This window comes from Acipenser ruthenus, chromosome 16 (genome assembly GCF_902713425.1).
Source record: "Acipenser ruthenus chromosome 16, fAciRut3.2 maternal haplotype, whole genome shotgun sequence".
NCBI lineage: Eukaryota > Metazoa > Chordata > Actinopteri > Acipenseriformes > Acipenseridae > Acipenser > Acipenser ruthenus.
This window is the reverse complement of record NC_081204.1, coordinates 23,718,562-23,736,606: the sequence shown is the minus strand read 5'-3', so window position 1 is coordinate 23,736,606 and position 18,045 is coordinate 23,718,562. Positions and strand designations below refer to the sequence as shown.

The window sequence follows — 18,045 nt, the reverse complement described above, 5'->3', positions numbered from 1 at the left end:
TTACAAGTGCTTAATCAAGCTGTACAGAAGACCAATAAGAAAGCTGATGAAGATAGATAGTGACAGCCTGTGATCCCAACAACTTAGTGGTTCAATTGTTAATACTAACACGATGCTTCTCCTTCATATTGTCACAGTGCAAATCCACTGACATAGTGGTGTGGATGCTACACTGAAATAATGCATACATTATGTTCACATCTCAAGCTGAAATACCATCTTTTTGCATAAGGGTTAGGCCTTTTTAATTATCTACTGTGAACCCCCAGGAAATGGGGTCACATTTCCACACAGCATTCTGTTTTATCCAAACCAGATCTTAATTTGTAGTATTCTTTAAAAAAATAAGTCCCCATTACATTCAAGCTTGCTCTGCATGTCACCTTCGACATGAGAAGTATGCTGTCCTACCAGTCTGACTTGAATTCGCAACTTCCCAATGAGCAACTTGTTTACATCAGGAACTGGTATGCCTACTTATTTTAACCTGGGTTGTTTTTTTTTTTCTCTGAAGTAATTCATACTGTGAGTGTTACTGCATAGATTTTAGCTAAAGATAAAACATTGGGGCTCATTCGATGTAATGCACCGGGGCAAATGGTGTGCTAGAAAGGGCCAAAGAGTCTCTCCTGACAGCCGACACTTCTTACAGGTACAGTACAACCTGGAAGTTGAGCAGTCTGCATTTCAGAGATGGCAGTTGAATGTTACAATGTTATTGGGGTTTTTCTAAAGACTATTATCTACAGACTTCTGCTTGCTTTGTTCGATAGGCTTTGAAGGTGCTTGCTTTGATCTTTTCATACAAATTTATAAAACCAACGGCAGCTACATGGCAACAACGGATTTTTAAAAAACTGGTTCAGTTCACATTTGTGAGAGACCCTTAAGGCGTGCAAAGGTTTCCACATCGATACAATTGTATGAAAGTATAAGAAGCGTCATACTATTTACAGTTAAAACAAGAATATAATACACTTTACCACAGTATTTCAGTAACAGAGCTACCCGGTAAGCACTGGTACTAATGACAACCCAACCCCAAAACAATGATTCCCACTCGCACCTATTCAAAATAATGACAGCCACACTGTACACCAGTGGTTTTGAAGAGGAACTCATCCAGAACTATAAAATACTCAACAGTGTTGGATTTAGAAATACAAACAAATGTAATAAATACAGTGACAAACATTTCCATTTTGAAGACAATAAAAAGGGCTTCTGGTCGAAACGTTTGTCATTTGAATGTATTATGCTTCTTTTTAGTATTTCAACATCAACAAGTATTACCATGCATCTGTAACAGAGTTCATCCTAAAATGCTGTGATTTCACAATAATTCATCTTAGCAGTTCTAAACAGCATTTTTAAACAATAAATTTTTTTTAGAAGAGATACAGATATTAAAATAGTAATAGTCTTCTTACCAAGCAGTGTGCAGTTTACAACATGAGTCGCTACAAGAAGGGCTGATTATCTTGGACCGAATTTCAACTAAAACAACCTACTGTTTTTCAGTAGTAAAATGTGTTTGCATAGTATTATCACAATCTGTCTGTTAGACAAAACATGTATACCAATGCCATTTGCGGTTCATCGTCGTATCAATCCAGCCCCTGTTTCTATCCTTTTACAGTTTCAGGATTCAAATGCTGTAGAAACAAAAGCATTGAAACAGCTTCACCAGCAGGGCCTTCAATGGCCTTTGCATCCAGCACACTTTCACGCGTTCTATTCTAAACTTTATATTCTTTCTCTGGGATAGATTACACTTGTTAACCTATAAAAAAAAACACTATTTCCTGTGATATAGTATGCACAGAAGTATATGAGATGGCAAAAATGACACTGATGTGCAAAAAAAAAATATATATATATATATATATAATATATAAATCGGGACAAAAAATATGTATGGTGTCAAATTTTCAGCATCCAAAAAAATCAACTGAAGTTACCTTACGGGACAGCAGTCCTAAGTTTATATACAAAAGTACAACTGAAAATGTATTTGTGTTCTCTTCTTTTAAAGGAAAAGAAAACAACATTTTTCTTCTCAAACTTAATAAAGCAAATCGATTTTAACAAACACTATAAGCTGCATGTTTTTGGGGATACGCATCCAATTTATATCACTTTTACATTGTTTCCTTTCTGGGTGCAACTGGAACATTAAATCTAATTAATGTTCCAGTTGCACAGGGCAGCAGTGTGGAGTAGTGGTTAGGGCTCTGGACTCTGGACCGGAGGGTTGTGGGTTCAATCCCCAGTGGGGGACACTGCTGTTGTACCCTTGAGCAAGGTACTTTACCTAGATTGCTCCAGTAAAAAAAAACCCAACTGTATATATGAGTAATTGTATGTAAAATAATGTGATGTCTGTATAATGTGAAATAATGTATAATGTGATATCTTGTAACAATTGTAAGTCGCCCTGGATAAGGGCGTCTGCTAAGAAATAAATAATAATAATAATAATAATTTACTAAACTAATTTGTTACTGTAATCAGATTTTCCACAGGAGTGATGCATTGTCCCCTATCACTGTAACTGTAACTGTAGAATGACTATAACGGCAGTGAAGTACTGTTACAAATTTAACAGAGGATTTTAAATGTCAATAGTAGCACCAGCAAGGCAAGGTACAGCCTAACCCTGCCAGAAACTCCAAACCATCTAGAACCAAATCATTATACATTTATAAAATTAACAAAAGACAAAAGTTTTAGGTTAGGCTTAATATTTCTATTTCACTTCGAATCTGAGAAGAGATTCATTTCGCCGTGCAAAAAATAGCTTAGAAGGGGGTTTCTGACGGCTGCTGATGCGGACATGAGAATGTTCCTGTCTGCTCCCAGAAAATTATAGCTGGAAGAAAATCTTCAAGTCCCGACCAAATCCATTGGTACACATTGTGTGCGTGTGCACAACTATTCTATAGCCCTGCAGCAAGGTCTTAATGTCTTTTGATATCAAGTTTTCAAACTTTAGTTGCAGGTCGTAATAACAAGCATTAGCTCCCTGATAAATGCACAGGGCTGTAATGGATTTATCGTCACTCATTTCTTTAAAATATGGTCTTAAGCTTCTTTGAAAAAAAAAATATATCTAAAACACATTTGCTGATCACTAAAATTCATTTTTCAAAACAAACTATGGATATGAAAATATTCCAGAATATAATTATTATATATTTAATGTCAGGCCAAATGAACTATATCTGAAATATAAATCAATACATTTTCAATGTATGTATTTTATACGGTGAGGCCTTAATATATTAAAATCAAAAGGGTGAAGGCATAGTATTCTCCCACATTCCCAACCAACCTGCTGAACCAACCCTTTTTTCTTGTCAGTACTCGGATTATTCTAGGTCTTACGGAAAGGTGAGCGGTCCACATTCCAGGTGTCTGCCATCGCGAAAGAGGTTTCGGATAAACTGCTGTGCCAACATACAGAATTGAAAGGATGGTCCTGTCTCGGTCCCAGTCAAGATCCTGTTTCTGCTCCACTTGATGGTTGGGGTGGGAGCCAATCAGAATCTGGTTCAGTGAGTGGATCAGTTGTGATGCAAGCGCTTCCAAACTAGTATATTCTGATAGTTTGTCCTTTGCTTTGTAACTACTGTGCCAAACTGTGTAGTGTATTTTTACCTTCCCTGATAATCCATTGAAGATTTTTCAAATCGCTTGACTATGTGAAGAAAGCTACATTCAAGCTCAGGCGACCAGGAATCATTAGATCCCATTTACCATTTTAAAATGGAACAGTCAAAATGTATTTGCAATATGAGAAGAAGCAGTAACTGTGGGGCATTTTCCACCAAATGTGTACTGTTTGAATCAGGTCGGGCCAAGAGGTTCTCATTTATAGTGGTGACCTCAGGGAATGGTAAGAATTATTGAGTTGTTTTCTTATCCAGGCCAGAGTTATCAACAAGATTTGCTTTTCTTCAAAAGATCTCAGTGGCATGTAAAGAGTAAACAGGACAAGATTTAAAGTTTCTTCTGAATACATGCAAGATTCAGAAAAAAAGACATAAGAATGGTTCTCCCCCTCTTCCCTTCACATTAATAACCTCCACAGGATCCATGCACCTGCAGTATTAATTTTACGATCCGTCACGCTCACAGGTCAAGTCGGAAGGCCCCGAAATAGCTGGAGGTTTCGTCGGCATAGACCATGGGCATGGACGACACAGACACAAAGACCTCGTCGCCTGATCTCAGCTCAAACAGCCCTCCCTGGTAGACAGAGTGAAGGGCGTACTCTGCGTCTTCCGCCCAGCACTTGGTGCCCACGCCTTTCAGCAGCAGAATGGGCTTCAGGTAGGACGTCTTCTTGTAGACACACTGGACGAGCTGGTTGCTGCTGCTACTGTGGCTCTCCGGGGCTGCGTTGTGGGGGTCCAGGGAAGAGTCTGAGGGGTAGCGGAAGTAGACCTGAGAGTACAGGTAGTAGCGGCCGTCCCGGGGCACTTTCAGCCACCCCTCGCTCAGGCTCATGTTGTGGATGTGCGACCCGAAGCTGCCGGTGTCCCAGTTTCTGATGGGGTGACGGCAAGACTGGTGCAAGTCGTTGCTCTGGGATTCATCTGGGTAAAATGAGAGGAGGAAAGGTAAGCCGAGTTGGGGGCACAAGGAAGAGAAGACGTTTGTTATTGAATTTAAAATGTTTATTTTAGTATTTCTAAATAGTGCTCGGGAGAGGAACAAAGGGAGAAGGGAGGGTATTGAGGAGAAAATTATTAAAGTAGGAGGTAAAACTATAAGAAATAAAGTCAAGCAGGCAAATCTTTTGCCAATTCCTTCATTAATGTTAGAATAAGAACGCTGATGACTGGGTCTTAAAGGATCCCTGATGATTCAGCATCAACAGCATTACAAAGTAACCCATTCCATACCTCACCACCCTCTGTGTGATGAAGTGTCTCCTTCCCTCTGTTCTAAGTCTATTTCCACTTAATTTCCAACTGTGTTCTCTGGTCCTGGTTTTGGGTCTAATCCTTCTTTGTTCTGTGCTAAATAAATTCCATTCCCTCATCATATCCTCATAGCTCATTTGTTTAATCCCTTGTATTAGTCTGGTTTCTGTTAGACTCCTCTCCAAGGCCAACGTGGTGACCAGAATGGTCTTACCAGTACGTTCAACCTCATCCAAACATCCTTTGACGATGAAGGCATTAAGTCAGAAAAAGTGTGTTATTTTGAGTTTTAATACAGATAGGGTGCAAACTAATAGTGGCTTACTGGTTTGTGTTGACTGTGAAGCCATTTCAGTTAACTTTTTCATCAGGAAAAGAAGGGGAACTGACTGGGACAATATTTATTTGGATTTGACTTACAGATCAACAGTTAAATAAGAGATAAGACTTTAGAATCTTCTTCGCATTAAATCATAAATCACAGGTTATCAGAATTTCAACTCATTTTCCTAAATGTTTTTCCTAGCTAAGGCTTAGTGAAATTGGACCCTCTGTTGTGCATTCTGCAGTTTCAGATGGTCTCACCGTGTGGTTGATGGCTGGCATCCCTCAGAGAAAGGTGTGCGGAAGGTCTTTGGGTGACTTCACTCACAAACTGAACATCCGATGTGTTGAAACTCCTTGGAATGTTTCTCGCTTCTAGAAAACAGGACAGACAAAACTCCAATAAGGAAATACCTCCATAGAAACGCCATCAGAATTTTTCACTTCCTTAAGGTGGGACTTGTCAAACAGCCCTGCTTCATTATTAAACCCTCTTGGAATCTCAAGTCTGCATTAGCAACTGGGGGATTCCCCCACCCCCCCCCCAAGGCCCAAACATGTATGCTTTACCATACCTCTTTGGGGTTCACAATACCTGCCTATGTTTTAATATGCTGTCACTATGCATAATTACACTTTGTAAACTTGGTAAACAATTATAGGGTAACCACTGAAGCTCCCCTCCAATTGGCCCCATTTTAAAGCCAATCATAACGAGAGCAAGAGTAGAGCTGTAATGTGTTAAATATCAAGCAGGCTACTTGATAACTACTGTATATACAGTACAGTACTTTAGTGTCCCCCTCAAACTGTTTTGTGCAACTTGCCTTTTCCTCAGTTTTCAGTTCGGATCCCTATTCAAAATTGATTTCGGTGGTCTACGCCTTCATCACTGGTCTTACTGCATGTACATAATATACTGAGCATCAAAAGAAACCTATCACTTATATTTGAGCATCAAAAGAAACATATCACTTATATTTGAGCATCAAAAGAAAATTATCACTTATAATTGGATAAAATTCACTAGATGTGATCAAAAAATGACAAACTCTGTTTTAGTTCAGGTGCAGTGACTTTTTATTGTGCTGATTAACAACTGACATCACAAAGATGCTGCAAAATGAATATTGATTCTTTGAATTAACGTGATGCTGTACTTGGAATAAAGTCAGTTTGGTGTGAACATAACTAGTTCTTGTCTCTTATATACAGTAAGTAGGATAAATTAGCGATTTGGATTTTAGCACTGTTTGCTAAACAGTGCTAAAATCTTTATGCAGTGATTTATAGAAAGCTATTTATTTTAAAATGCTCAGAGCCCTTGCAGCTACGTGCTTCCCCCAAGATGGCCGACTTCCGTTTTTCTCCTGCTGTCGAGACCACACAGAGGGGGACGCATACTACCCCCCCCCCTTACGCAGCATCTTTACAAAATGTTTTTATTTTAACATATAAGTTTTAACGTTTATTAAATTAAACAGAATCTAGCACCCCTAGTAGGAGCAGTTTAATTATTCATGATAGGGCTGTGCAAATACTCTGAGTCTCCAAGTAATTCCCTTTGACATGTTTAATTAAGATATTAATTCAAAGAGAAAGAAACCCTGTAACGGCCTAATTGCAAAACACAAAAGCATGCTTTTTTCATTATTTTCAATCAAATGATGTGTACACAGAGGAGCTCTGGAATGAACAAATCAAGCTACATGTTGAACCAGTTCTGAAACATTATCTCAAGCACTGAGAATGTTATCTCCAATTCTGGCTTTCCTCTTTTAGGGATGGTTTGTACAGTTTGTCAAAGCATTATAAAACCGAACTGTGTTCATGCCAAGCGCACAACACGAGCCAAAACTGAGCAGTGACACTTATTTTCCAACCAAAGCTGGATTCCTAGTTTCATTTTACAAGTTTGTTGACATACTTATATTTGACAGTTTTCCACTGATTGATTACAGGCTATTGTATTCTTCGGAGGGTAGATAAAACATTTACTGTAGAGCCTTTTTCATTTGCCTCAGGTTCCCTATCAATCCCCCTTATCAAATGTTTTATAGAAGTTAGAGGCTAGGTGGTGCCGTGGGCTATGTTATGCCTGTAACTTCAGGAGGCCTGGGTTCAAATCTGGCTAAGGTCACAACACTAATGAGATTGGTAGTCCTGAAGAGCAAGTTGATCCAGGTCTGAAAGATCACAGTTATCTTTACTAATGTATTCTCCTTACTGTTTAGAATCACTTTGTTTCAGTCTTCACATCCTGGGGACTTTTTAAAACTCAAATTTAAAAACAGCCCTGTGTCCTGCAATAATGCCTCTACAAGTAAAGCTGGTACACTGAAGTGTAACCATTAACCTGTCCCCTGCGACACTCTGCCTCTAGTGGATATTGGTACCACATCAATTATATGTAGTATTTCTTACATCCACTTGGGGCATAGTTTTGCAGGGGGGCAGGTTAAGAGTTACACTCCAGTGTATCAAAATGTCACTGGGATGTGACGACTGAAACAGACAATGATATACAAGGTGAATCCAAAAGATTCCAATCCAAGTTGCTCTTTAACCTTGCCTCCAGTGGCCACTATCTGGCAAAATTCAGTACAACTGTCTGCTCGTGGGATGCCCAGGACTGAATGTCAGGGAGTGTTCAGGACAGTACGGAGGTGCGCACACAGAGCTGTGAAACTCCCATGATGCCTGTCGGCACCTTTCCTGAATGTAGTGATTGCCATTGTCCCTCACAATAAAGTGCCTGTTTCAGAATAGTGTAGCACCTAGGCACAACCCCTAAACCTACATCCAATACAGCCTTCTAGAGATCAGAATGACCCGCATGCTAAAGAGTGCTTACCTTGAAGTACATGTCTCCTGATGGCATTTTCAGTAACCTGAAAGACAACAGTAATCTTTACTTACACAAGCTATATAACTGTGAGTGTTATGGGAGATACCTTATCAGAAATAAGAAAAAACACATTCAAGGAACCGAGTGCTCTTAAATGAGTACCTTATACCCTTGGAATTTTCAAAACATTTTTTAATCTATTTATTATCTCATAATACTTGAACATAATGTATTACTGTTGGATATTTGGTGTTTATAGTGAACGAAGTAGGATTTCTGTAATGAGGTCAGTATAAAGTGACCACTAGGGGTGTGCACCAGTAATTTACTGCCCTCCAGAAACAGTAAGTTTAATAAAGATTTGCAATGGGAAATCTCAGACAAACTCATCGTGTCGTTTGTATTCTTTTGTTCTGCTACCCAGGCATGTTCAGACAGACGCAGCACTGAACTATGCTGGTGATTTTATTAAACATACCAAACATCAAGGAGTGCCAAACTGTAATAAATGAGACAACAGATCAAAAAACAATATGAATCATATTCAGAGAGTATGAAGTATTCCTTTAACGAGCCAATGTCAAAGTAATTCTGCACTCTGTGTTTTTACCACATTTACCTGAGAGAAATGCTTACCTGTGCCATACCATCATTTCACTTTGCTTTACTACTTTCCTAGGACTTTACCACAGTAGAATACAGTAAACTTTTATAAGGGTGTACAAGCTCTCCAATGTATTTATTCCATTTATTACTGATATTATGAAATATTTCTCAATTACAATGTAATTGCACCACCCCAAATGTAGCATAATGATATCTACAGTAGTGTTATCTATATGGTTCTAAGCATACTTTTTTCATCTAAATATATATAAAACACAGGTGATCTTCCTTTTACAGGAGTTTAAATTCCAATCATACGTGCAGGATACAAGGAAGTTAGCATGAAAAATGTGTCTTTGACCTCCTATAAATATTTGTATTAGTTCTTGAGGCTGATTGGACTACATAATGGAAAACTAAAATTGTGTCCAAGAAATCTCAGAGGTTTTTAATGTGATCAATCCCAAACAAAGAATGGATTGTTTAAACAATCAATTCGAAACGCAAGAATACAGGACAGCAAGCTATGTTGACCTACAAAGATATAAATTCTTCCCGATAACAAGGACCAGAGTCTCTGTTTATTCACATAGCAGGGCCTGCAGGAACACCCCCCACCCTCCAAACCTGCCCCACACAATTCAGACCATTATCCTTAGACTGACTGAGAAAATGCTAATTATCATCTATAAGAAAAGAACAAACAGCAGACACATGTGAAATACGTCTCTACAATATGCACACGTTTGTGTAACTCAGCTCACCCTTACATTCATTTTTTTATGAAAACAGCACCCCTACTTGCTGATTCAGTCTGGAAAGCAGATTTCCAATGATTGAAGAAAAGGCCAAATCAAATTCTTAACAGTTAAAACCCCTTGCTGACTCCTCACGTCAAACCAGTACTTTTAAAAAGCTATTACAGTTATAAGTTACTGAAACTTGTAACTATTTACAGTAACTATGACAAATGTAACTAGTTAGTTACAGTTACAAATAGCTACTTCTCAGGCACAGTTTATGTAGATATTTTTTTTCAGTTTGGTCAGGCTGCTGCTTGAAATATTCTTTGAAGAGCCACTTATTAAACGCACTCGTTCTCTCCACTGAGCATGATGATGTGAACAATGTGTTTGTGTGACATGTAAGGTTTAACTTGCACTGTTGAATCACTTTCAGATTTCCAAGGTATGCATTTTTTTTTTATGAAACTAACTGTAACTACATAAAATGTCACTCGTTACCACGGTTCGCTACCTGTCTGAAAAAAGAACCATTACAGTTACTGAGACATGGAATCAGATTATAGTGAAGTGTTACATGTCATGTGTTACACCCCAACATTGAACATTGAAAAATAATAATAATAATACTGAAACACCAAGAAAAAAAATCACCAACGCGCCAATCAACCGATTGCAGAAGATTTGAGAATTTTACAGACACTAGTTTGCACAAATCTGACTTTTATAAAACAATCTAATAAAAAGACTGATATTCCATTCAGCTACTCTCGTATGTTGAGTCACAGCCTGCTGGGATGGCTGTATCCTCTCCACTAGGGCTGATGGAACCAAGCAGACCTCTCTCTCATACCCCTGGCTCCAATCAAGTGGATGCAACTACCCTCTGTACAGGAAAACGACTTGCCCTCCAGTTCCGCCCTAAACCAATACTGGCCAGGGATCAAAGGCAGGAACTTCCACACCAGGCTAGCCACTGTAACATACGCTTCACAACAATGAAGAGAGCAAACAAACCTGACGTCTATAGGTCTTGGGGGCAATGCACCTGGTATAAAAACCAAAGTTTTATAACATGTTCTTCTCTCATTAGAACACTCCTCTTTTTGTCTTGCTGGTCTTTTTTTCTTGACTAATTTCACCTTTAATGGCAGTACCTCTCCCCAGTCTGTGTTACAGGTAATAGGACCCCACTGCAACATTTCCTTTATGTTGCATAGAACATGAGTGTACGACCTAAAGGAAGTGAAACTGGAAAAAGCAGCTTCACCATAAAGTCTATAAAATATAGAAAATCCCTTTTACTAACCTTGGATATGTAGGACTTGATGCTGTCTGCCACTTTCATGCAGGGCTCCATGAACACCCTCACTTCCTCTGGGATCTGTCCTCCAGCGATTGTATCTTCTAGCTTGTTCAGGAGTTTCAGGCATTTAAGCTCCTCAGTCACACCTTGGTTTTTTGTCTGCAAAGAAAACATGTATTTGTTTAAGTCTCTTATTTTGAACTACAAAAGTGCAGTTTCATTCCTACTTAAAGATGAACTTTTTATATTTAAAAAAATATATATAGTTTTTGTTATTTAGGACTTTTTAGATCCCACAGTAGGAATAAAAAAACTTTATAAATGTAGACAAACTTTTGATGAACTACCCACAGCATTACAAGAGTCAGTGTGTAATCTATCGGTGACAGTAAAAGGAAAGCTTTTGCCAGAGAGGAAACATCAGTAATTTAAAAGAAAGCCTGCCACGTTGCAAAGTAAAAAAGGCAACAAGATCGCTATGACGAGTGGTGTGCAGGGCGAGTCATACAGTCAGGCACTGTTTCTCCTTACAGCAGACCATACTGACCAGGCTCCCGGCCAGCTCCTGAGTGTAAAGAGATCATGAACCTGGTCATGGGATCCGAGGACCCCACTGACCTCCAGTTCTCCTGAGCTGTTGTGGGTTGAGGGAACATAACTGGACATGCTAAATTGGGGAGAAAAAGTGGGGGGAAAATAATTGGGCACGCTATTAAAAAAATAAGTAAATGAAAAAATATGATCTATTTCCTCATTAAATTCCTTTAAAATGTATGAAACAAAATGCCTAGTGTGTGCAGGGCTTTGAGTTTAAATTCCTTTCAGTGCAGACTCCTTGTAGATTGAATATTAACTTTCTGTGGATTCGGAGAAAGGATGAGTGGGCGACCCAATGTATTTACATGCATGTTCATGAATGTGATTATGACTTTAGTCAAGACAAGCACAAACGACGGCAACAGTCATCCACGGTGCCAAAACAGCTCTTAAAGGTTGGCAGCGTTCTGCAGTTTAGTGGAAACGCACGCAGCAACTGGAAACTGAAAGAGAAGACATTTGTGGAAGGCGGTGCTGCACTTAAGCTGTGACTTTGTTAAAAAATAAATGTGTTTGCTGTTTTACTGAGGGTTTGTTTGTCTTACAGTTTTGGTCACAATCGTAAAACTAAGCAAGACGGCTTCTGGAAATCTTATTTGTTGTAAGATTGCTTTGCTTCGTGTTATGTATAAAAAAATCTAAATCAAAAACATTTGTCTTGTTTTAGGCTGCCAGTATGTAAGCTGATCTTCAGAATTCATGATCTCTCAAGTGTTTTCAGATTTGTAGTTGTCCAAAGTATGAAAATATGATTTTTTGTTTATTATTATTTTTGTTTTAAGTATAACATTAACTGTTGTTTTATTTACTATTTTACTGATGTTCAAATTGTTAAAAAAATGTAAGTCTGTAATACATTGGTAACAGGCCATGAAATATGGAGACTACCACATAGGCTACATACTGTAGGTGAGTAAATAAGACATGCACAAGTGGAATTTACAGCATGTTTAAGTCAATGAAAAAATGTAACAGAAACCCATTCCAGTCTGAAAACGATTTTTAAATGGTTATGTAATTTATATCTTTTACAAAAAGGCGTTATTTTACCTCAGATTATATTATTATTTGTTTATTTAGCAGACGCCTTTATCCAAGGCGAATTACAGAGACTCGGGTGTGTGAACTATGCATCAGCTGCAGAGTCACTTACAATTACGTCTCACCCGAAAGACGGAGCACAAGGAGGTTAAGTGACTTGCTCAGGGTCACACAGTCAGTGGCTGAAGTGGGATTTGAACCGGGGACCTCCATGTTGCAAGCCCTTATAGATTATAGATTATAGTCCTCAGGATCTTTCAATCAATCAGGACGCACATTTCACCTTCTGTATTCCACAACATATCACAGAAAAACTGAATTCATGACATCAACTGTGCCAGTCTCAGTTTTTACCGTGCTGATATGGAGAATACACCTGCTTTAAAAAGTCATACCCAAGGCACCTCTCAGATTTCCATTCAACTGCAAAGACAATTCAAAACGGTGACATCACAATCGGACACGTAGCTCAGCCACTTAACTGTATTCTCTTCATCAACCTTTTCCCTCTTTTCAATTAAATTGACAATGGACTAAATAAAGGATGGGAATAATTAGAAAACACTTCTACTCATACACATATGTTCATCGTCTTATAACCCACAATGCACAGCAGTTTCTGTACAGTGGAGCTGAACTGCGTCCCTTTTTTAGTGGAGTAATTTTGGCTGTAATTGAATTTCTGTCAATGTTTGAACTGAAATGGAATGAATGTACGGTCATGCTTCAGACATCCTATTTAGATAATCAATACTGCTATTTCATTAATAAAACAATGTTGTTGTTAATATTAAGCAATGTTTTTGATACCGATTGTCAAACTTTTTATTCTTCCAATATTATGAACACAAGGCTAATAGTTTAATGGGTCTCATTCAAATAGCAGTCAGCAGTTCCAAAGTACTGTTATTGTCTAGTCCTTCTTAGTCTTAGTAGGTGACTCATGAACATGACTGGACTTCGATCACTTTTGGGTGTGATAGCTGCAGGGGCAGCCCTTATAACAGTTCATTTGCAATGTCATTTTGTAGTTTTCCTGTGGTTATATACTATTTAGTTACATTTACCATAGTTTACCATGGTTTGCCATGTTTTTAACATACTGTTCCATACCTGTCTGGGCTTTACAATGCTTTCCTATTCTTTACCACATGTTCACTGTGATTTATTCCACTTTGATACGCTTTAACTATGGTAAACTTTTATAAGTGAGGGTCACAGACTTACTCAAATCATTATCATATAGGGCGGCATAGAAAAATGTAGTCAGTAGGTGGCAGTGTGGTAGTGCATGGTATCAGCTGTTTGGGCTGATCCAGGTTTCAATCTGAGCAGAGTCACATCCGAACCAAACTGGATACACCTCAGAGGTAACAAGCATAGGTTTGTATAATTAAAATCATATCACAGCCAGGATTGAAATGGATGTTTGTGTGAAAATCAGCCCTACAATGTTCTACAGATAAAGTGTTTTACTTCCAGTAGGAGTTAATGCTTTGAGCAGGGATTTCGTTTATCAAGTTTTTCCAAGATATCTATTAGGGGCAAAAGAGCAAGATGAGACAGGAGAAATAAAAAGTTATAGCTTTCATTTTGTTACCTGCTGTTCTGTTTCTTATAAAATGAAAGTAATCTAAAGGTGACACACAAAGCCAAAGTACACAAGGGGCATAGCAAAACAATAGTGTGGAAAATGATGTATTTACTATCATAGCATGTTACTATGTCCAGGAGAATAGATATATACAGAATGTTTAGTATTATTATGACAAATACTGTTTATTTTTTCATCTCAGAGTTGCAAGAAGTAATCAATAGTTGCTTAACAGTTATTTTAATAATGTTTTAGGAACCTGTATATTAAAATTAATAAGTAAAACAATGCTTACTGGAAGCAAAACCAATAACATTTAGATATTTTTGTCCCGAGCCTTCCTTCCCTCCTAGACTGTCTCAGTGGATACAGGGGGTGCTGGACTTAATGAAACATTCCACACTATTGTAAAAATGACTTCACAGCACCTGCAGTGGAACATCTAAAACCCTGGAATCATCACAGACACTTACTTCATTTTAAACCAGCTGCATCATTATTCTGCAAAGACCATTACAACAGCACCAAAAACAAAAAAATTAACTTACTGTGGAAGGCCTCTTATTTATTATTTGTATAGCTTTGGATTTTATGCTCCAGAAAGAACTAACAGACACACACAACTTCACGAAACACACCTCAACTCTGACCTGAAGGTCCTGTCCTGCTTTTCAGCATAGGTCAGAAAGCAGATGGTGGAGTCGACTGCACTATTCAATAAGGATTACATAAAGACCACCAAGCTCATTTCACTTGTAACCTGAACTGGATTCACTCAGGCTCTCCTTGCTGTGTGTAGGGGTGGAGGAGGTTGGGTTTTGCAGCAGGCTCACTCTTGGGTTAAATCCATGATGTGAAATGGGTTGTTAATCTGCTGCACACCCGCAGAGCTTGACACAATGTTGGCAGTCTGCTTGCGAGAGGCCCAGGACTGAGGTGCGCTCCCATGGTGCCTAAGCTCAGTCTGACTGCAGCCAGTGCTTCTCTTTCTATATAATATAGATATAACACTGCTGTTGACTCGAATGAATAGTGCAAAGCAATATTTCTAACTGGCAGGTGTAGACAAACTTTACTGTAGTCAGTTTGAGTCGCGTACTGTGTGCAAAGGTTAGAAATACATACAATTGTTAACAAAACTGAAAAGCATCTGATTTTACCTCAGGGATAAACTAGCTTTCGAATGCTTTGGCCAGCCTTTCGATTACATCTGAAACCAATAAAAATATGTCATTATACAAGAATGCCCTACTGGCTGTTTTAATTGCAGTTCTGCATTTTATAATAACATCTAAAATGATTCACTTGGACCCAAGCTAAACACATCAAGGCGCTCATAGCATCACAGAACTGGACGGCTGATCTACATGTTTGAACTTCTGCAGAAGAACTTATTGTAAAGAACAAAAACAAACATGAATGTAAAGTTTGAACCCAAATGATACCCTTTATTAGCTCTACCAATCACAAACCATGCTTAAATATAGTGATCACAGCTAGATTCATATGTGGTACCGTATACCATGTTGCATCCATCATAATTGCATGAGAGGATATAGAAAACAATTGTAAACTACAGACATTCACAGGATCAGTTCCTAAGATATACCCTTCAGTAGCCCAATCACAAGCCAGAACGTATGAATAAAGTAGGTCCTCATATTACCTATGTTTTTTGAAGTGTATACACATCTCCTGTCCTGCACCCAGTCTAAATGCATTCTCTTGAGGTATGACAACATAGATAATGTATAGACATTTTTGTTTCATTATAGCTTTGTTTTTTAGTTTAGGAATGTTTTGGTATTTGGTGTGTGATTTCTAAATAAAATATTTAAAAATAAAAATAGTACCTAATAAATTTTTCCAATGTCTTTCTGTTCACTTTGTATATAATTTTTCAATAAAAACTTAATTACAAAAAAAAAAGGAACCTAATAATGAACAGCTATTTAGTTTTTATTTTCCTTTCTTAAAATCTGTTTTCAGGCTTTGTGCTTTTTTGCCAAATTAATCAACTGTTGTACCAATACTAATATAAAAGGGGTTACAGGGCAGTACTGGGTTACAATGCAAGATTAATATTTAAATACAATATAGTTTACAGTAGTAAGTTCAAATAATACTACTAAAATACAGTGAGACAGGATGCAACTATTTAGGATTATAACAAGTTACTGCTACAATTACATATTAGTCGCACAACAGTGAAAGGATATTGCATTAGCTGAGTGTCCAGTAACTGTGGTGCTAAGGTCAGGCAAGACAAGTGCATAGTAGGAGGGTTAGATCAAGTGGTTTACAGGTTTAGTCTAAACAGGTGGTTGACAGACAGAGCAGTCCTGAAGTTCTCCGGTAGCTGGTTTCATCACAGAGAGGCTAGGGAAGAGAAGGAGCGGGCACGGCAGGATGGAGTGGAGGGAAGGCATGACCAGTCGGCGCAAAGAGGGCGAGAGGGGGTCTAGGGAGACACGAGGGACTGGAGGTACACCAAGATGTAAATGGAAAGTTATAGTGCCCTCTCTTACCTTTTAAACATGTTATTTGGGCTTTACAGAATTGTATAGTTTATTCCTATTTACCCTGGTTTACAATGACACTGTGTCCCTGGCATCACTTTAGTTCTACTAGCTGTCAATCTCAACCCTTTCTGTTTACTGCCCTGTAATCAATTATTATTTTCAGAATATACTGAAAACATAAAAACTGACATCAACGCAGTTAGTGCATTCCTAGAACAAGCGCCCCCGTTTTGTTTGCCAATAATAAGTATTATTATTATTATTATTATTATTATTATGCTTTTCAAAATACCATTAAATTAGATGTTAATTATCAACGATTTCAATCAAGGTAAACTCCAGTAATTCATTTATAATACTGTACAGTATAGTGCACTTTTTTTAACGCAGTTGTTTTTTCAGTAGTCCGCGTCCTACCGCATTAGCCTACTTTACTTTGTTTTGTTGTTGTAAGGAACGGCTAAAAAAATAAATCACAGTTTGGAAAAACACGACGGTGATGAACTTGTGCGAATTCCTGCAGTCTTTCCCAGTCAGCGGTGTTTTGGAAAGAATCCGCAGTCTGCCTGCCTATTACATTGTTTCCAGAGCAGAGCTGTGTGCTGTTGCACTTGCATATTAAGTAAAGATGTCAATAGCTTACCTGTGAAATCGACATGTTGAAATAAACGAACAGCCCCGTGGTAGACGCAATCTGTAGCACAATTACTACAGTGACCACCATGGCGACCCATAGCTTTGAAGATGTACCATCCCCTCGCTTGGCCGCCGGGATCACCATATACGTTTTTGAGTCGTTGCTGTTGGATCTAAAGTAATCCTGGTTGTTCTGGTTAGCCATGGCATTCCTGGTACTACAAACATCCAGTCCCGTTTGACCCTGGTTTACCCACTGAAGGAAGCAGTTGCCTTCAAAAAAGTTTTGCCCGAGTGCTTTTCGAGGGACGACTCAGCCGTTTTGTATACCAGACAAGCTCACAGCACTACTGCTGGCAAGCGAGCAGGTTTCAAATTCGTGAGATAAAGTTAACCCTTTACAGCACCAAGGCTAGGTTCACACATTGTGCTTCGAAAAGTCTTCAGGTATTTATACACAACTATTAAAATAAAGAAATAAATATTTTAAAAATACATATAAATAATGATCTGTCTATATAGATATACATCTATATGTACACAATAGAACTATATAGAGTAATGTTCATTATAGAATTCTATAGAAATATAAAATGAGGTATACCAGCCTTTATCCCAACACAGACAACACCTAAACTCAATTGTTTTATTGTTTTTTTTTTTAACCAACAGTGGAGGCTGCATTCAAATAGTAACATGTATCTAAGTTTATATTTGCGGCAGTAAAAAAGCAAATTCATATGAAAATATAGTTTTTCAAATATAGGGCCCTGTCGCAGGCTTAAGTGAATTTTTTCAAAGACTGTTAATCCATTTTGAATAATGAAAGCAAGTTTACAGTTCATGAAACCTTATTAAGTGCTTTAATCGAAGTGAATGTTTATACTGTAAGACACT

The 18,045-nt window shown here is 38.1% G+C and overlaps 1 protein-coding gene across 2 annotated transcripts; it reads right to left on the bottom strand.

The window, feature by feature from the left end:
• Positions 1–492: 492 nt before the first annotated feature.
• On the bottom strand, positions 493–17,511 carry LOC117412593 (tumor necrosis factor ligand superfamily member 10-like). 2 transcript variants are annotated; one of them, XR_009307489.1, is made up of 6 exons: positions 17,156–17,511; positions 10,762–10,917; positions 8,110–8,146; positions 5,517–5,630; positions 3,388–4,601; positions 493–1,655 (listed from the first exon to the last, which is right to left on the bottom strand). XR_009307489.1 is itself a non-coding variant. In XM_058989104.1 (5 exons), the coding sequence occupies exons 1-5, from the start codon at positions 17,351–17,353 to the stop codon at positions 4,135–4,137; spliced, it is 972 nt and encodes a 323-aa protein (XP_058845087.1). In that variant the 5' UTR covers positions 17,354–17,511; the 3' UTR covers positions 493–4,134. The 2 variants fall into 2 exon arrangements, 1 of the variants encoding a protein (XP_058845087.1); XM_058989104.1 differs by having other exon boundaries at positions 493–4,601.
• Between the last annotated feature and the right edge of the window lie 534 nt (positions 17,512–18,045).

Coding starts and splice junctions, on each gene's coding strand:
- LOC117412593 (XM_058989104.1), bottom strand. CDS start 17,353: ATGGCTAACCAGAACAACCAGGATTACTTTAGATCCAACAGCAACGAC. Junction 10,918..17,155: donor TCAACATGTCGATTTCACAG/GTAAGCTATTGA, acceptor TTTTCTTTGCAG/ACAAAAAACCAAGGTGTGAC. Junction 4,602..5,516: donor TGCCAGCCATCAACCACACG/GTGAGACCATCT, acceptor CATTTTACCCAG/ATGAATCCCAGAGCAACGAC.